The 16,708-nt window shown below is 46.8% G+C and overlaps 1 protein-coding gene across 1 annotated transcript; it reads right to left on the bottom strand.

The window, feature by feature from the left end:
* Nucleotides 1-475: 475 nt before the first annotated feature.
* Nucleotides 476-16,241, bottom strand: PMM1 (phosphomannomutase 1). Its single transcript, XM_074271826.1, has 8 exons — nucleotides 15,989-16,241; nucleotides 8,742-8,859; nucleotides 8,051-8,127; nucleotides 7,570-7,661; nucleotides 6,823-6,922; nucleotides 5,114-5,189; nucleotides 4,286-4,401; nucleotides 476-1,629 (listed from the first exon to the last, which is right to left on the bottom strand). The coding sequence occupies exons 1-8, from the start codon at nucleotides 16,070-16,072 to the stop codon at nucleotides 1,507-1,509; spliced, it is 786 nt and encodes a 261-aa protein (XP_074127927.1). The 5' UTR covers nucleotides 16,073-16,241; the 3' UTR covers nucleotides 476-1,506.
* Between the last annotated feature and the right edge of the window lie 467 nt (nucleotides 16,242-16,708).

The following is a 16,708-nucleotide window of genomic DNA, read 5'->3' on the forward strand; positions in this document are numbered from 1 at the left end:
TCTATCCACTGCGCCACCTAGCTGCCCCCCAGCCCATTCTTTTCTCAGGGGGCTCCAAGGATGACTTCTGCATATCCTGGAGCCTCTGCCCTTTAGTACCCCATGGTCTTCCCCAAACCTGACAACAGTTTCTGGGGGGAGAGATCCTCAGTCTGCTCCCCTGCAGCTGTAGGCTCATAGTTGTTACTGACAACCTCTCTTCACTTTGGCTGCATCCTTGGACCTCTCTGACCCTCAGGTTTTGTTTTTTTTCATCTATAAAAAGAGGGACTAGACTCGACTAGATGAAGGTTTCTAGGATCCCTTTGAACTCAAGACCCATATTCCTTTGGGTTCCATCTAGTGGAAAGGAAACAAGGTTCAGGGGGATATGGATTTGTCATTTAGTAGAATTTGTGCCCTAATAAAACTCTGTTGTCTAGAACTGTGCCCTTTGCCCCTGAGCAGAGCTTTTTCCTCACATATAAACATACACTTCAACTTAAAAATCTTTTTTTTTTTTTTTTTCTGCACAGAAAAACATTCTAGATAATTCTAGGCGATGTTGGACAGCTCATTTTAGCACAAAAGTCAGAGGTCAGAGCCCACAGCCAGAGTAAGACCCGGAGGAAACAGATCATGTGTGTGGGGAGAGGATGGGGCTAAGTCAGGCCTAGCATGGTTCTGGATCTCCCCTCCCACCTTCTGCTTGGGGGTGTGGAGGGAGGAGGCAACCAAGCTGCCCACCCGTCCACAGCTATGTCTTAACTGAGATGTGTTGGTGGAATGGCATGCCAGGGTGCTGGTACTGAGGGGTCAGGGGAGGGATCAGAGTGACCAGAATCTCTCTTCTTCCAGGGTTTGCCTCCTGGGGGAGGTGGGATTTAAGCTCTCAGGCATGCAAGGATGAGGTAACCCCTCACTTTCTGGGTAACCATGGGGTACATCTGGGTGGATTTCCTCTTGTCCCTAATCCAAGGTGGAGCAAAAGGAGGGAGGGACCCGGTCCAAGCCAGCACTTCCTAAATGCTCCCTGATACACTCCCCCCCAATTCTGCCCCTCCCCAACATGCTCTCCAGGCCCCCAAAGAAACCTGAGAGGGGAAAAAGGGGGGAGAAACCCACCCCTTCTTGGATGCCTATTGTCCCACTCACTCTGGTGACCTTGTGACTAGAGGGGGCGAGTGCATGGAAACTTGGGCAACCTAGACTACAGATACCCTGAGGGATGACTTGGGCCATCACTCATATTCTTTGTCCAGTCATCCATCCATCACTCCTGCCCTGATAAAACTTAACTGGGCCCCTTCCAACCCAAGGCCTTCAATCGGAGTCCTTTCCAGCAGGCGGGCAGGGATGCTCTCCCTCTAGGGACAAGGGGGAAAAGATGGGGAGCAGGGAGCAGAGGAAAGGCTCCCTCCCCACCCCTATAGCCAGCGGGGGCTCGCTCTTCACATGTCCTGGCGGCGTTTCTACAGTCCCCAGGTGAAGACTCCTTGGTCCCTGAGCCCTCAGGGGACACCAGCCTCATGCTTCATGCGCACTCTCAGGGAAAAAGAGCTCCCGGCATCTCTGCACTGTGTCCTGGGGGGAGACCACGCTGTGCCCCACCGTGCGGGGGTCATCATAGATCTCGTAGTCGTTTCCCCCCTGTGGAAGAGAGGAGACAAAAGAAGGGCCTTTCACTCTCGAGGTTCGGGCCTCCTCATCTCTCAAATCACCTTGTATTTATTTACTTGATGTAACCCCCCTCCCTAGCAGAATCTTTGAGGGAAAGACCAATTTGTTTTTCATTTTTGTGACCCCCAAGTACCCAGTGATGGGAGCCGGCATAGAGAAGGTATTTAATATTTGCTAAAATGAATGAGCATCCCCACCGTGTGGCCCAACAGCCATTTTGGGACACTGAGGTGGAGGAGCCATTCGAAGTGGGGCATGAGTGGGAAGCACCAAAGAGCAGGGGGCCATTGGAAGAGAAGAGGAGGCTCAGGGCAGGGGGCAGGGAGAGAGGGAGTGTAAGGAGCCTTTAAATGGGCGGACACAGTGCATCGGGAGATTGAGCCCCGGAAATAATTTCTGTGGATATTAGGACTGCCCTTGGGTGGGATCCTGGCCATATTGAGATAGCTTTGTAATGGGTGACTCTCTCGCTGATTGGCTGTGTGTGTGACCTCACAGGCCCTATGTAAGCCCACTGCAGGCAGCAACCGCTCTCTTTAATCTGGCATTCTTCACCCTGGCTCCCTAGCCTGGGTGGCCAAGCCAAGATGGATAGCCAAAAGAGGTAAGGGTTTTGGTAGTGAACACATGGGTCTTCTGACCAGGTGTTCACTCGGGAACCAACAAGTCAGGGCATCAGTTAGGGCATTATGTGAGTAGGTATAATAAAGGCTTTTAACATTACACGTGGTTGTTCTTGAGTGCGCTACCGGTTATTAAACTATAGATTCAAGAGATTGTGGCCAGAGACCTTTGAAGGCCTCAGAGGAGGCGAGCCAGGTAGAGCTCACACTGCAAAGGACAGTGGTCAAAGGTACTCTGGTGGGTCTAGGACAGACTAGTAATTGTAACTGCCGGGAGAGCACGTTACAAGGGAGGACCCCAGCGCTGTCCTCATGCTCTGGGGAAGGAGGAATCGGCTTCATCCCGCTGGTCCCAGAGGGCAGAACGGGGCACAGAGTGATGACGCCTGGTTTCATTGGCAAAATGGGGTGTCTGGACGAGGACCCTCCCTTCTGGCTCCAAGTCTCAGAGGCAGATTTTGGCTCAAGATAAATGAAGCTTCCTAACTCTGGGAGCTGTCCAATGGTGGACGAACCGGCCATCGACAGAGGTGTCCAGCTCCTAATTCTATGAGCTGTCTGATGTCAGACGAGCCGGCCATTGCCAGAAACGTTCGGCCCTAATTCTGTGAGCTGGCCGATGGTGGATGGACACAAAGTGAATGAGATATAGAAAACAGAGGATGCTATAAAATTTTCCCTTATCGAAACTGGGACACTAATACATTGCTGGTGGAGTTGCGAAAGAATCCAGCCATTCTGGAGAGCAATCTGGAATTATGCCCCAAAAGTTATCAAACTGTGCATACCCTTTGACCCAGCAGTGCTACTACTGGGATTATATCCCAAAGAAATACTAAAGAGCGGAAAGAGACATATATGTGCCAAAATGTTTGTGGCAGCTCTTTTTGTGGTAGCTAGAAACTGGAAGATGAATGGATGTCCATCAGTTGGAGAATGGTTGGGTAAATTGTGGTATATGAAGGTTATGGAATATTATTGCTCTGTAAGAAATGACCAGCAGGAGGAACACAGAGAGGCCTGGAGAGACTGACAGGAACTGATGCTGAGTGAAATGAGCAGAACCAGAAGATCACTGTACACTTCAACAACAATACTGTATGGGGATGTATTCTGATGGAAGTGGAAATCTTCAACATAAAGAAGATCCAACTCACTTCCAGTTGATCAATGATGGACAGAAATAACTACACCCAGAGAAGAAACACTGGGAAGTGAATGTAAACTGTTAGCACTAATATCTGTCTGCCCAGGTTGCATGTACCTTCGGATTCTAATGTTTATTGTGCAACAAGAAAATGATATTCACACACATGTATTGTACCTAGACTATATTGTAACACATGTAAAATGTATGGGATTGCCTGTCATCGGGGGGAGGGAATAGAGGGAGGGGGGATAATTTGGAAAAATGAATACAAGGGATAATATTATAAAAAATATATATATAATAAAAAATTAAAAAAAAATTTTTTCCCTTATCACCATCTTATTCATTAAGGGAAAATAATATCAATTGGGTCACAATAGACTCCTGTTGTTATTAATATTAGCTCCTAACTCTGTGAGCTGTCCAATGGCGAACGAGCTGGCCGTCCCTAAAGACGTCCGGCCCTTGACTTTGTGAGCTGTCCAATGGCGGACGAGCTGACCGTCTCCAGAGACGTCCAGGCAGGGTGACTGCTTGTGGGGAGATGTCCCACTCAGATCCTAGGCTTAAATCTCAGGCCTGCTGTTACAGCATCTGTGTGACTTTGGATGAGTCACTGTTCCAGGCTTGTTTCCTCACCTCTGCAGTGAAGGAAGGGAGCCCCTCTAACAGCACCCCGGACAGGTAACTGAGCCCACAAGAGAAGCTCCAGACCCAATGTGGATTCACCCACAGCAGATGGGGGTGAGGGGGGCTCCCCCAAGGTACTGACCTATTTCCCCCGGCAGCAGTCATCCCAGGAGCCTCCACCCCCCTTTTCCAGTAGAGAGGAAAGCGCATGCCCCAGACTCACTGGGCTGGTCTCGTTTCCAAAGAAGTGGATGGTGTCGAAACTCTCTTGATCCAGGCGATCCAGGCAATAGCGCTTGTCCCATCCCTCAGGGAAGACGTCAAAGCTGATCATGCCCCCTGGGGGGTCAAAGGGGAAAGGAGATGGAGGGCCTGAGGGGCTCGGGAGGGGACTGCCCAACACTGAGAGCTGGAGTTATTCAAATGCAAGCTCCCAGAGGGCAGCGGGGCTCTCTAACTCACTTCCCTTTGTCCAGGGCCTGTTAGCACCGCTTAGGGCACACAGCAGACTTAACTAAGCAATAGTTAGGCAGCTAGCTGTGTGACCTCGAGGAGGGAACTTACACTCTCTGAGACGTTTCCCCAACATTACACAAAGGGTTTAGGGACCAGCTGATCTCTAAAGCTTCTTTTAGTTCTGAGAGGGAATGCACTCCAGGTGAAAGTGAGGGTGCCCTGAATCCAAATTGTCCTTAAAGCTTAAGTTGAGAGCTGCAGTTATTCAAATGCAAGCTCCCAGAGGGCAGCGGGGCTCCCTAACTCACTTCTCTTTGTCTGCCCAGGAGCATACAGCAAAGACTTAAGAAATGCTAGTTGACTGAGATAGTTAGAACCTAGTTCTGCCCCAAGCTAGCTGTGTGACCTCCAGGAGGGAGCTTACACTCTCTGAGCCAGCTTCCCCAAACATTAAACAAAGGGGTTTAGGCTCTTTAAAGCTCCTTTTAATTCTGAGAGTGAATGCACTCCAGGTGAGAATGAGGGTTCCCTGAATCGAAATGGTCTTTGAAGGGAAGTGGAAGAGCCAAATCCGTCCAGTTTCCATCCCACGCACCTCGGGAGAACCTCAGTCCTTTGCCGGCAAACTCTGCCTTCAAGGCCTCCACAAATTTCTCCCGGATCTTTTCTTTCTGTTAGTGGGGAGTAAACAGGGAAAAGCATCGTTATGAGAGACGTTCCCAGGGAGCATTAGAGTGTGTAGGGTTTATTCGTGTTTACTCATCTTATCATACTGTGTCAAGAACCTTATGAGGCTATTATTATCACACCCATTTTCAGAGGGTCATGGTTTTAGAGCTGGAAGGTTCCTTAAAGTCAGACTCCAATTCCCTGATTTTTCCAGAGGAGGAAACTGAGGCACAGAGGGATTAAATGAATTGACCATGGTCACTCCGGGGCCCTCTGGCCTCCACAAAGGGCTTATCTGGATGGAGTCTGAGAGGGAGAAACTTGGAAAGGCAGGAAGGAGGGAGAGAGGGCCTCAAGATCCCACTAGTTCCCCCTGGGCACATTTTTCATTGGACAAATCCCATCCCTTTTGATCTGGGATCATTCTGTCTTCCCAATTCGTAAACTTGTCACAGAACCCCATCCCTTTCTGCCTGAAATTCTTTGCTTCCTTAAGTGTTCCTGGGCCAATTAGCTGATGTAGTGGATAGAGCACCAGGCTGGTTAAATTTAGTCTCATTAGCTGTGTGACCCTGGACAAGTCACTTAGCCCTGATTTGGGGGGAGGGGGAGAAAACAAACCCAAATATCCCAGTTTGAGTCTGACTTTTCCCACTAGAGCTCCTTCAGGACAAGGGGAGAGCATCCTGTTCCCCTACAAAGACAGTGCTGAGTTAATAAACACTAGTGGGCAGATTGTGTTCTCCAGAAGGCTGAGAGCCTGTCTTGGATACCAAGAAAGAGGATCTTAGGGAAGGCTTTGGTCTTCTCGGAGCCTTTGTTTTTTCCTCTGCAAAAGGGGAGTCACAAAAAGCCTCTACCCCCAGAGTTGCTGTCAGAATAAAATGATATAACATATGTAAAGCTTTATAGAAATACTGGCTGTTAAAATAATGCAAACTCAAATTTATTTTGTTTAGCTCAGAAAAGCAGATGTTGGTTTGGGAGGCCTGGGTACCTCCCTGCCTCCCCCCTCTGTAGGTAGGATGTATTATATAACATAGTATTTTATTATTATATATAATATATTGTGATTATTTTTATTACTATAACCACTCAGATTGAAAACTCTTCTGCTTGTAAGAACTTCCCATTCCTGGGTTCCTGCCTCCCAGTGCTGTTTATGAGGAAAGTGCTTCATAAATCCTAAAAATACGTTAGAAATGTGACTCCTTATGGTGCATTAGAAAGAGTTCTGGATTTGTGTTAGGATTACCAGGTGAGAACTCAGGTTGTCTGGACAGTGACAAGGTGAGAACTCACCTGGTAATCCTAACAGATTTGGATCCCAAGGATCAGGATTCAAATCCTGATTTTTAAGATCCTTTGTAATCTAGAACAAATCACCTCTCCCAACCCCCAGACCTGACTTGATTGGGCTTAAACTGGAGGCCTAGGCCCAACAACACAGAAAGTTGGAACAGCCAAAAGAATGCTGGCTTTGAGAAAGCTTTGACATTGGGGAAGGTGACTGACTCTTCCTGTAAAATGAGGAGGCGAGACTGGGACCCTAAGGTCCCCTGAGCTTACAGTCACTTTCTAGAGCCTCAAGCTCCCCTCCTTCCCCCTCCTCGGCCTGGGGCCCCCTCCCATTACCTTGTCTAGCTCAGAGAATTCAATCCTCTCCTCCAGGGTACAGCTCCGGCCTATGGGGGAGACGTTCAGCATCCCGTTGCGGAATTCGATGAAGGTCCCACTGTGGACAGAGGACAGAAAGAAAAGGATCGAGCTGGGGGTGGGGAGAGAGCCTAGAAGAAGCTCAGAAACGAGGGCTCCCTTAATGTGGCTGGCCCGGCAACTCCCCCCGGTGGGTATAGTGAGGGACCCAGAGCAGGAGGACCTAGTTAAAACCCTGCTTCAGGTGCTTGCAAGCTATAGAACCCTGACCTGTTTGCCTCCTCTCTAAAATGGGAATAAGAATAGCACCTGCCCCTGCAAGGATTAGCTGACTACAAGTCGACTGTCTTGTATACCTTAATAGTTATTAATATTCTTAGTCCTAAACCCATTTCCCACTCCCAGCCTGGACATTCCATATTCTAAACTCCCTCCCAGCCTTGACATTGCATGTTCTAAGCTCTCCCATCTCAGATATTCCATGTTCTAAGCTCCCTCCCAGTTGTGATTTTTCCTTTTTAAGCTCCTTCCCAGCACTGACATCCCCTGTTCTAGGCTCCCTCCTGGCTCTGACATCCCCTGTTTTAAGCTCCCTCCCAGCCCTGACTATCCCTATTCTCAGCCCCTCCCAACTCCGAGGTCCCCTGTCCCAAGTTCCCTCCTTGGATCCTGTCTCTAGTCTCCCCTCAGGACAACGGGGTTGGGGTAGCAGCCCCCTAGTCTCACCGCTTCTTGGGTAGCTTCAACAAGGCCATGTAGTTGAGACAGAAATTGATGAGGTCCTGCAGAAGCTCCTCTCCGAGGTGGTTCTGGATGGTCTGAGACCAGAGGGGGAGGGGAGAGAAGGAGGGTGAGGGAATGCAGCAAGAGGGGACTGTCCCTCTTCTCTCAGAGAGGGGGAGCAGGTCTATAAGGGGCAGTTGGCTTTAGCTCTGCCTCCCCCCTTCCAAAGTCCCCGGATTCTAGCCGCCTCCCCCAGCTGGCAGCAGACCCTCTGGAGAGAAGCCCCCTGGGACCTCAGTTGACTTATCTGTGGCATGGGGCCACCTCTGCCTCAGGTAGTACTGAGTTTGGGAAGCATCAGGACCCCCTCCCCCCCCACAGATTTTGAGAGGGAAAAACAGGGCTGGGGCTCAACAGGAAGTAACCTGGGAACCAGGGAAGTGAGGAGATGTAGGGGTGGGAAAGGAGTGTGGGGGAGGACAACCTGCTTGGAGAGCAGCCGGCCATTTTTGTATTGCACCGTCCCATTCTCTGCAAAGACGTAGTCAAACTTTTCTATGACTTGGGGTGAGGAATCAGGTGGAGCAGAAAGACAAGGTCCGAGGCAGATGGAGACCAGCAAGGCAGGAGACATGGCAGAAGTGACTTCACGGACCCCTCCCAGCCTGCCCCAGCACCCTCCAGCCAATTTAACCAGAATTTCGGAGCCTGGTCCCTCCCCTTTATAAGAAGGGTACCCTTCCTCCCCCAAAGCAAGCCCCACTTGATAATCTGTGTGGAGCTGGGATCCGTTGTGCACGTGACCCCCTCATACCCTTCCCTAGCACCCCCACAAGTCGATTCTCTCTCTAGTTTCAACACCCCCGCTTCCTTCTCTGACTCAAATTTATTTTATTTAGCTCAGAAAAGCAGATGTTGGTTTGGGAGGCCTGGGTACCTCCCTGCCTCCCCGCTCTGTTCCTGCCTTTCCCATACTGTATCATGAAAAGAGGCATTTTGGAGGTGTTCCCATGGTCCCCTCCCTTTCTTCTACCCCCCCCCCCCATGCATGACCTCAACTCCAGCATCCTCTTGTCTGGGAGCGCAAACCAAGGAGGACCAGAGTGAAGGAAAGGGAGGAGAAAATGTCTCCAAATCCACTCCCCTCCTCAGGCCCGGGCAGTGAAAATTCTCACCTTCATCCCCCTCGCCCAGCTGTTCTGCAATCTTGGAGTAGTCTGAGCCTCCCACCACTCCTATCTTCACCCTTCCTCGAAGCTCCTGAAGGAAGGCCGCCACTTCAGGGTCAATTTTCTAGGGGAGGAGGAGAGATGCCCCAGTCAACAGACCATCCCCTAGTCCTCTTTCACAAATGTTCTCCTGGGACTCCTCTGGCCAGACTGAGGGTTCTCAAAGCCTCTGAGAACTTTCTTTTTCTTCCCTTCCTTCCTTCCTTCCTTCCTTCCTTCCTTCCTTCCTTCCTTCCTTCCTTCCTTCCTTCCTTCCTTCCTTCCTTCCTTCCTTCCTTCCTTCCTTTCTTCCTTTCTTTCTTTGTTCCTTTCTTCCTTCCTTCCTTCCTTCCTTCCTTCCTTCCTTCCTTCCTTTCTTTCTTTCTTTCTTTCTTTCTTTCTTTCTTTCTTTCTTTCTTTCTTTCTTTCTTTCTTTCTTTCTTTCTTTCTTTCTTTCTTTCTTTCTTTCTTTCTTTCTTTCTGTCTCCCTTTTTTGCTGAGGCAATTGGGGTTAAGTGACTTGCACAGAGTCATACAGCTAGGAAGATTAAGTATCTGAGATCTAATTTAAACTCAGGTTGTCCCGAATTCAGGGCTGGTGCTCTGTCCACTGAGCCACCTAGCTGCCCCACCATGAGAACTTTCTTTTCTTCTTAGCACGAAACCAATAAATTCAAGTTAAGCATGATTAAAGTTCTTCCTACAATGCAGGCACTGTGACACAGAGAAGAAAAATGATCCAGTGCCTGCCTTCAAGAAACTTACTGAGATAACAAGAGGCAGTGTGGTCCAGCGGAAAGGATGCTGGATCCAGAGACACAAGCCTTGAATTCAAATCCTGTGTCTCACACTAATACCTATATGGCACTATTGGACAAAACACCTCCCCATTTTTTGACACTCAGTTTTCCCCTCTGTAAATGGTTCACAGTGTGATGGAGCTGTGAACCACTTAATAGGACCCTTGTTGTATATATGCAACTAAGCCTAAGAGGAGATAGATGATGATGGGATCAAGGTGAGATGTAACACAGGACCCTAAGAGTTTAAGTTTAAGGTTACTTCCAAGTAGGATTCTCTGAGGAGATGGCAGGTGCTGAGCCTCAAAAACAGAGAAAGATGCTAAGAGGGAGAGAGAAGGATGAAGTTCATCCCAGATGGAAAGTCTTGTTCAGCAATCTCAAAGGATAGCAGAGAACAGGGGAGGTGTCCTATGATTGGGGGGCAGAGAGAGCATCCTTGCCTTCAAAAATGAAAACAGATGGCTCTATAAACTATAGGCTGTCAACTTGACTTCCTGCAAAGATTGAGATGACACCAAAGGCAAGGAAAAGTGAGAATGGAACATGTTGGAAGGGCTCTGGTAAGCTAGGCAAGCTGGGAAGTGGAAAAGAAACAATAGCCTTCCTTTTGTGAGTGGGTTGCCAGACTGATACATCAGGGGCACACTATAAATAGAATTTTCCCAGGTTTTTTTTTTTTTCTTAGTAAAGTATCTCATGATATTCTTGGGAAGGGAGGAGGAGAGAAAAGTGGAGAGGTGACATTGAACTATGGAAGTGATTAGGGTCAGGGTCCACGGGTCCACCCAATGAAGTTCTTGCATCCTCTAAAGGTATTGAGGTATGTATGCAATAGAGGGGGAAAGTTTCCATGATTACTTCTCATCACTGTTTACAAACAAGACATAAACTGAACAAATTAGAAATAACATCATAGGATCTTTTTGGCAATGAGAGGATACAATTCAGTTCCAGTTGATCAGTGATGAACAGAACCAGCTACACCCAGAGAAAAAACACTGGGAAATGAGTGTGGACCATAACATAGCATCTGCACTCTCTGTTGTTGTTTGCTTGCTTTTTTGTTTTTCTTCCAAGGTTACTTTTACCTTCTTTCTAAATCTGATTTTTCTTGTGCAACAAGAGAACTATATAAATATGTATACATATATGCTATTTAACATATACTTTAACATAGGGACTACCTGCCATCTAGGGGAGGGGGGGAGAGGAGGGGAAAAGTTAAAACAGAAATTTTTGCAAAAAGACGAAAAAAGAAACAATATGAAAAATTACTCATGCATATGTTTTGTCAATAAAAAGCTATAATAATTAAAAAAAGAAGAAAGAAAGAAAGAAAGAAAGAAAGAAAGAAAGAAAGAAAGAAAGAAAGAAAGAAAGAAAGAAAGAAAGAAAGAAAGAAAGAAAGAAAGAAAGAAGAAAGAAAGAAAGAAAGAAAGAAAGAAAGAAAGAAAGAAAGAAAGAAAGAAAGAAAGAAAGAAAGAAAGAAAGAAAGAAAGAAAGAAAGAAAGAAAGAAAGAAAGAAAGAAAGAAAGAAAGAAAGAAAGAAAGAAAGAAAGGAAGGAAGGAAGGAAGGAAGGAAGGAAGGAAGGAAGGAAGAAAGGAAGGAAGGAAGGAAGAAAGAAAGAAAAAAAGAAAGGAAGGAAGAAAGAAAGGAAGAAAGAAAGAAAGAAAAAACATCATAGCTTTGTGACCCTGAGCAAGTCACTTAACTGGCAATTGCCTCACCAAACCTGCCCCCCCCCCAAAAAAAAATCAAGAGTGGAGGCGCTAAGAACCATGGGAGCTGAATTTAGACTTCTTGAAGAAAGTGAAATTTTAGCTCAGATTTAAAGGTAAATTAGAAAACAGAAATAAGGCAACCAGGAATTAGGGGTTCTTAATCTGATAGTCTATCAGATTTCATATAGTCTATCAACTAGGATGGGGGGGGGGGGAGATGACATTTATTTTCATTAACCTCTGATGGAAATTTACTAGCAATTCTTTCAATTGTGATTTTTAAAAAACGATTCTGTAGAAGCAGTTAGATTGTGCACTGCTTAGATAGCTGGCTCTAGAATCAGAAGACCTGAATTCAAATTCCATATCAGATATTTAACTCTTACTAGCTGTATGATCCTGAAAAAGTCACTTAACCCCAACCACCTTGAATTAAAAAACATTTTTTTAAGAAGACTTCATAATAAAAAAGTTTACAAACACCTATATTAAGCAAAGTGGTAATGGTGACACCAAACTGCCATCTGGTAAAATTTTCCTTGTTTTAATTTCCCAGAAATGTTATTTCCAAAATGTCTTGGGTTCTTAAACAAATCATTAGAGTTAAAAAAAAAAAAAAAAAAAAAAAAAGCATAATTTGTGAATTTCAACATGTTCCTTCTCTGCAGAGACATTATCAACAATTGCTCTCTAGGGAGTGACTCATTTCTCCTTCCCTGTTTTCCCATTCTTTCCCACTCTATGTATAAATATGAATATGAACATATATGCCCCCAAAAGTGCACTAAAATATACGTGAGGAATGAGGGGGTTCTGCCTCTGCTTTCCCTCTTAAACAGAGAATGATTATTTAATGATAAATTAATAAAAATTATGTCAGACTTGCACCTAAAGAGCAGTTCTAATAGTTTTCTTTGATGTCTAAGATGAGGATAATAACTATTTGACCTCCCTCAGCCCCTTCACAGCATCACTATGAAGCTTGAAGAAGGGCTTTATATAGGGCTCAGCATCCAGCTGAGAGGGAGGAAGGGAGATTTCCAGGAGGTTGGGGTGTTGAGTGAATGGACTCGAGCAAAAATACTACGTCCCCGGCAGCAATGAGTGGGGGCCCCAGTGAGGATTATCTTGCACTGACAGAATTATCATGTATAGACAGGCTCTCTTGTACTGACGCCCACTGTTACCTTATACAATCTGGAGTTATAGATGTCAGCTCCAGATGTCTTGTACAAACAACTAGGATCACCAGTTGATTTACTATCTATACAATTAGCATAGCTTGCTCTGCATCCTTTCCCATCTTGCCATCTTGCTTGTTAGTTTTATGTTATGATAAAGCTTTGACCCTTGACCTGGAAATGGTCTGAGCCTGTGAATTCACTCCCCACCTTTATTACTTGTATTTTTGTGACCCGTTGGATCTCATCGGGACAATTCATCCATATCTTAAAGGAAGCCTAGGAATGTCAACTGTGGATAGAGGAAGTGGAGAGATCTTTTATGTTCAGGAATCAGATTAAAAAGAAAGATACAAAGGTGAGGAAAGGCAGGATTAGTTTGGGGACTGTTTGTTGAGTAGGTGAGAAAACCAAAGAGAATTAATACAGGATCAAGTTAGAAAGCTACATTGTAACCAGACTAGAGAGGGCCTTGAATATCAGAAGACAAAATTACATTGTAACCAGACTGGAAATGAGAAGAAATTACATTATAACCAACTGGAGAGGGCCTTGAATGGCAGAAGAAATTACATTGTAACTGGACTGAAAATGAAAAGAAAGTACATTGTAACCAACTGAAGATGAGAAGAAATTACATTGTAACCAGATTAAAGGGAGCCTTTAATGTCAGGAGAAGAAATTACATTGTAACCAGACTGGAGATGAGAAGAAATTACATTGCAATCAGACTGAAGAGGGTCTTAAATGCCAGAATAAGAAATTCCATTATAACCAGACTAAAAAGGATCCTGAATGCCAGAATAAGAAATCTGGACTATACTCAATGGTCAATGGGGAGCCATAGAAGAGTCTGCTTCCCAACTGTGCTTTCACAAACATTATCTGTTTGTCAGGTAAGTACAGTAAAATTTATCATTATTAATCTATATGTTAGAGAAAAAGACTTTGAAGTCTGGGGAGGTAAATATTTCTTTGCCCTAGCCTGAGGTAGCTCCAGCCTCCTTCTAGCTGCCTTCAGCCAGTTGACTTTCCACCTACATATTTGTCTAATAGTGATCTAAATGTGAGCAGGGGGAAGGAGAAACCAGGATAAGAGTGGCCATTCTGGCCCAGTTGGAAGGGCAGAATCTCTCTGGGGGGATGGGCTTGTCTCCAAGGAACAGAGCTGGGTGTTTGCCCACATCCTGGAACTTCGGGGCAAGACCATCTGTTCTGTGGCTTGGGGACCCATTCCCCTGTCCCTTTTGTATTGAATCATTGGCTGGCCTAACATGAGAATTTAGCAAAAATGATGACAATAATAACAGAAGTGCTTTAAGATTTGCAAACCATGTGATAAATATTATCTTATTTGATCCTCACAATAACCCTATGAGGTGCTATTATTAACCCTTTTATATATATATATATATAGATGAGGAGAATCCAGGCCCAAAGCTTGTCCAGGATTCCATCACTAGCCAGGGTCTGAGGCTGTACTTCCTTATTCCAGCTCCCATTTGATCCTCACCACAACCCATCTGGGAAACTCATGCTATTGTCTCCATTTTACCAAAAAAAAAAAAAATTCCATTTTACAAATTAAAGAAACTGAGACACAGAGAATTTTAAACGACTTACTTCTTCTGTGCAAACATCCCTGTCATTTCTAAATCTATGAGATAATAAATATCCTAATGCCAATAAACAGCTTTTCTTGCAGGCAGTTCCTTTCCCCACCACTCCCTACGCCCCCATTTCTGGAATGGGACTTTCCAGTTCTTAAATCTGTCATATTGAAATATGTTTAGAAGAATCGCACATGTTTAATCTATACTGGATTGCTTGCTGTCTATGAGAAGGGATGGAGGAAGGAGGGAGAAAAAGTTGAAACACACGATTTTGCAAAGATGAACATTAAGAACTATCTTTGCATGTATTTTGGTGAAATAAAAAGTTATTAAAATGGGAAAAATCTGTCATATCCATAACTCTTTCCCCCTCTGGCTCTTAGGATTCTCAACAAAGCATAGATCACGTGTTTCTTCCTAGAGCTATCTCTAGATCCGTCCCCTTACTCCAGCACCCCACCCCCATTCCATTATTAATGGAATTTCCCAGTCCTGGAGAAGGGTTTCCATCATTTCTGACTTTTGGTGGTTTTCGGGCATTTATTAAATGCCTACTATGTGGCAGACCTGGGAATATGAAGACAGAAATGAGACAGTCCCAGATGAACAGGATTTATACATTATTTAAGGAATCAACAAATACGTAGACTGGCATACACTAAACTAGTCACTAAATTAATCAGTGTTCTCCAGCCTGGCATCTCTCTGCCTTGTCCAGTCTTTGAGAGATGTCAGGGAAGGGAAGAAAAGCCAGAGGGTCAGAGAGGAGAGTTGAATCTTCTATTCTGTCAGTGCAGGTGTCCATGCTTGGCCAAGCCAAGGGGAAAAAAGTCAATTATTCAAAGTAAATAGGATTTGGAAGGGTGGGGAGGGAGTGAGCACTTAGGCGGTAATGAGGAGAGACAGATAAAATAATGTCAACAAAAAGCTGGCTCTAGAAACAGGAGAGACATCCATCCCAGGGCTGAGAATTAGCATGGATGTCCAGGTAGGGAGGTGGGGCACAGAAAGGGAATGGTGTTCAGGAGCTAGATCAGGAGGCCTGCTGGGAAGACTAGAAAGTAGGAGGGCTGGAGATGGGGGCTGCAGGTGAGGATTAGGAGACTCATAGAAGGGATTAGAGAGGGATTCAGGCCTACTCTAGTCTCTGTGAACTTGCTTGTGTTTTTTTGTTTGTTTGTTTTGATGCTATTTTTAGGGAATTCGTTTTTTCTGCACTTAAAAACACAATGATAATTTAGAAATGAAAATGTTATATTGGTTTGGGGAAAAGATAAAAAGACTGGGTTTGCTAGATGGTTGGAGTGGTGCAGCCAGAAACCGTGGTCTGGGGGAAGCGCTCGGGTTATTAGGTGGGGGTGGGGGTGGTCGGAGAACCATAGGGAGGGAGTCACATGGGAGGGGGCGGGCGAAGTTTAGGGTGGAGGGAGCTACCAGCAGAGAACCCATGAAGGACTGGGGTGGCCGGGATGGAGTGGGGGCCGGGAGGAGGGCATGGGGTGGGGGACGCCTGGGTCCGGGGTGAAAGGCAAGATGGGGGCTGTCGTTTGAGGAAGGTTTGGGTGGGCGGAATACCCAACGTGAGGAGATGGGAGAGTGGGTAGTTCAGGCAGATCTGGGGGTGCAGACAGGGAGATGTGTCCCTCTCCCCTCGTTTCCCTGGCATCAGGCTTGTAAGCCAAGCTCTCCCCACCTCCCCGGCCCAGACGCGCGCGCGCAAACACACCCTCCTCCACCCCAGCCCAGCCTCGGGGCCCAGCCCCTCAGTCCTCGCCAGAGACCCTCCCCGCGCTGCCCCCGCGTCTGCCCCCCGCCCGGGCGCCCATCCATTCATTCCCCAAGTTCAAGGGCGACAGGCAGAGGCCGTGGCCAGGGCGTCTGCGGGGCTGCAGTACCTGGCGGGCCGGGGTGAGGGTCCCGTCCACATCGAACAGGCAGAGGACGCGCTCCTTCCTCCGGGACGCCTCCCCGTTGGCCATGACCTAGGCCCGGGAGAGTGGCGGAGGCTGCGGGGTTGGCGGGAGCTTAGCCCGAGCTAGAAGAGGAAGGAGAGAGGAAAGAGGGAGGGGGAGACGGAGGGAGGAGGTGGAGCCCAGCCCTGGCCCTCCGCGGCTCACGGGGCCGGGAACACGTTCCCTTTCCCCGCCCAGGGTGACAGGCGGGAGGGGAGGAGCCGGGGAGGGACCTGGCGGGGCTGTCAAATCTGGCCCCGCCCCGCCGAAGGCTCCCGGCCTCTGATGGATTAGTCAGCCCGGGGAACCCACCTCCTCTGCGCCGACTTGTCCGAGCTGGGAGGGGGTGTCAGGGCCGGAGGGAGCTGGGAAGGGAGTGAAAGTTGTTGATGTTAATAGCATTTCACTTAACCATGGAGAAAATTGAAAGAATGAATGAAAAGGCACTTGTTAAGTTCTTTCCTGCTGCCAAGCACCGTGCTAAATACTGGAGACTGGAACACCGGTTAGTTATCTGACCCTTGTCCCTAAGGAGCTTCCTCTCAGGATGTGCCACACTTACAGGGGGAGTGATGTGCAGGGAGATCCCAACCCAGAAGTCAGAAGGAATGATGAGTGTAGTTTTTTGTTTTTGTTTTTGTTTTTTTTTAATCGAAACTTTTA

The sequence above is a fragment of the Sminthopsis crassicaudata genome, chromosome 5 (assembly GCF_048593235.1).
Source record: "Sminthopsis crassicaudata isolate SCR6 chromosome 5, ASM4859323v1, whole genome shotgun sequence".
NCBI classification, from domain to species: Eukaryota; Metazoa; Chordata; class Mammalia; order Dasyuromorphia; family Dasyuridae; genus Sminthopsis; species Sminthopsis crassicaudata.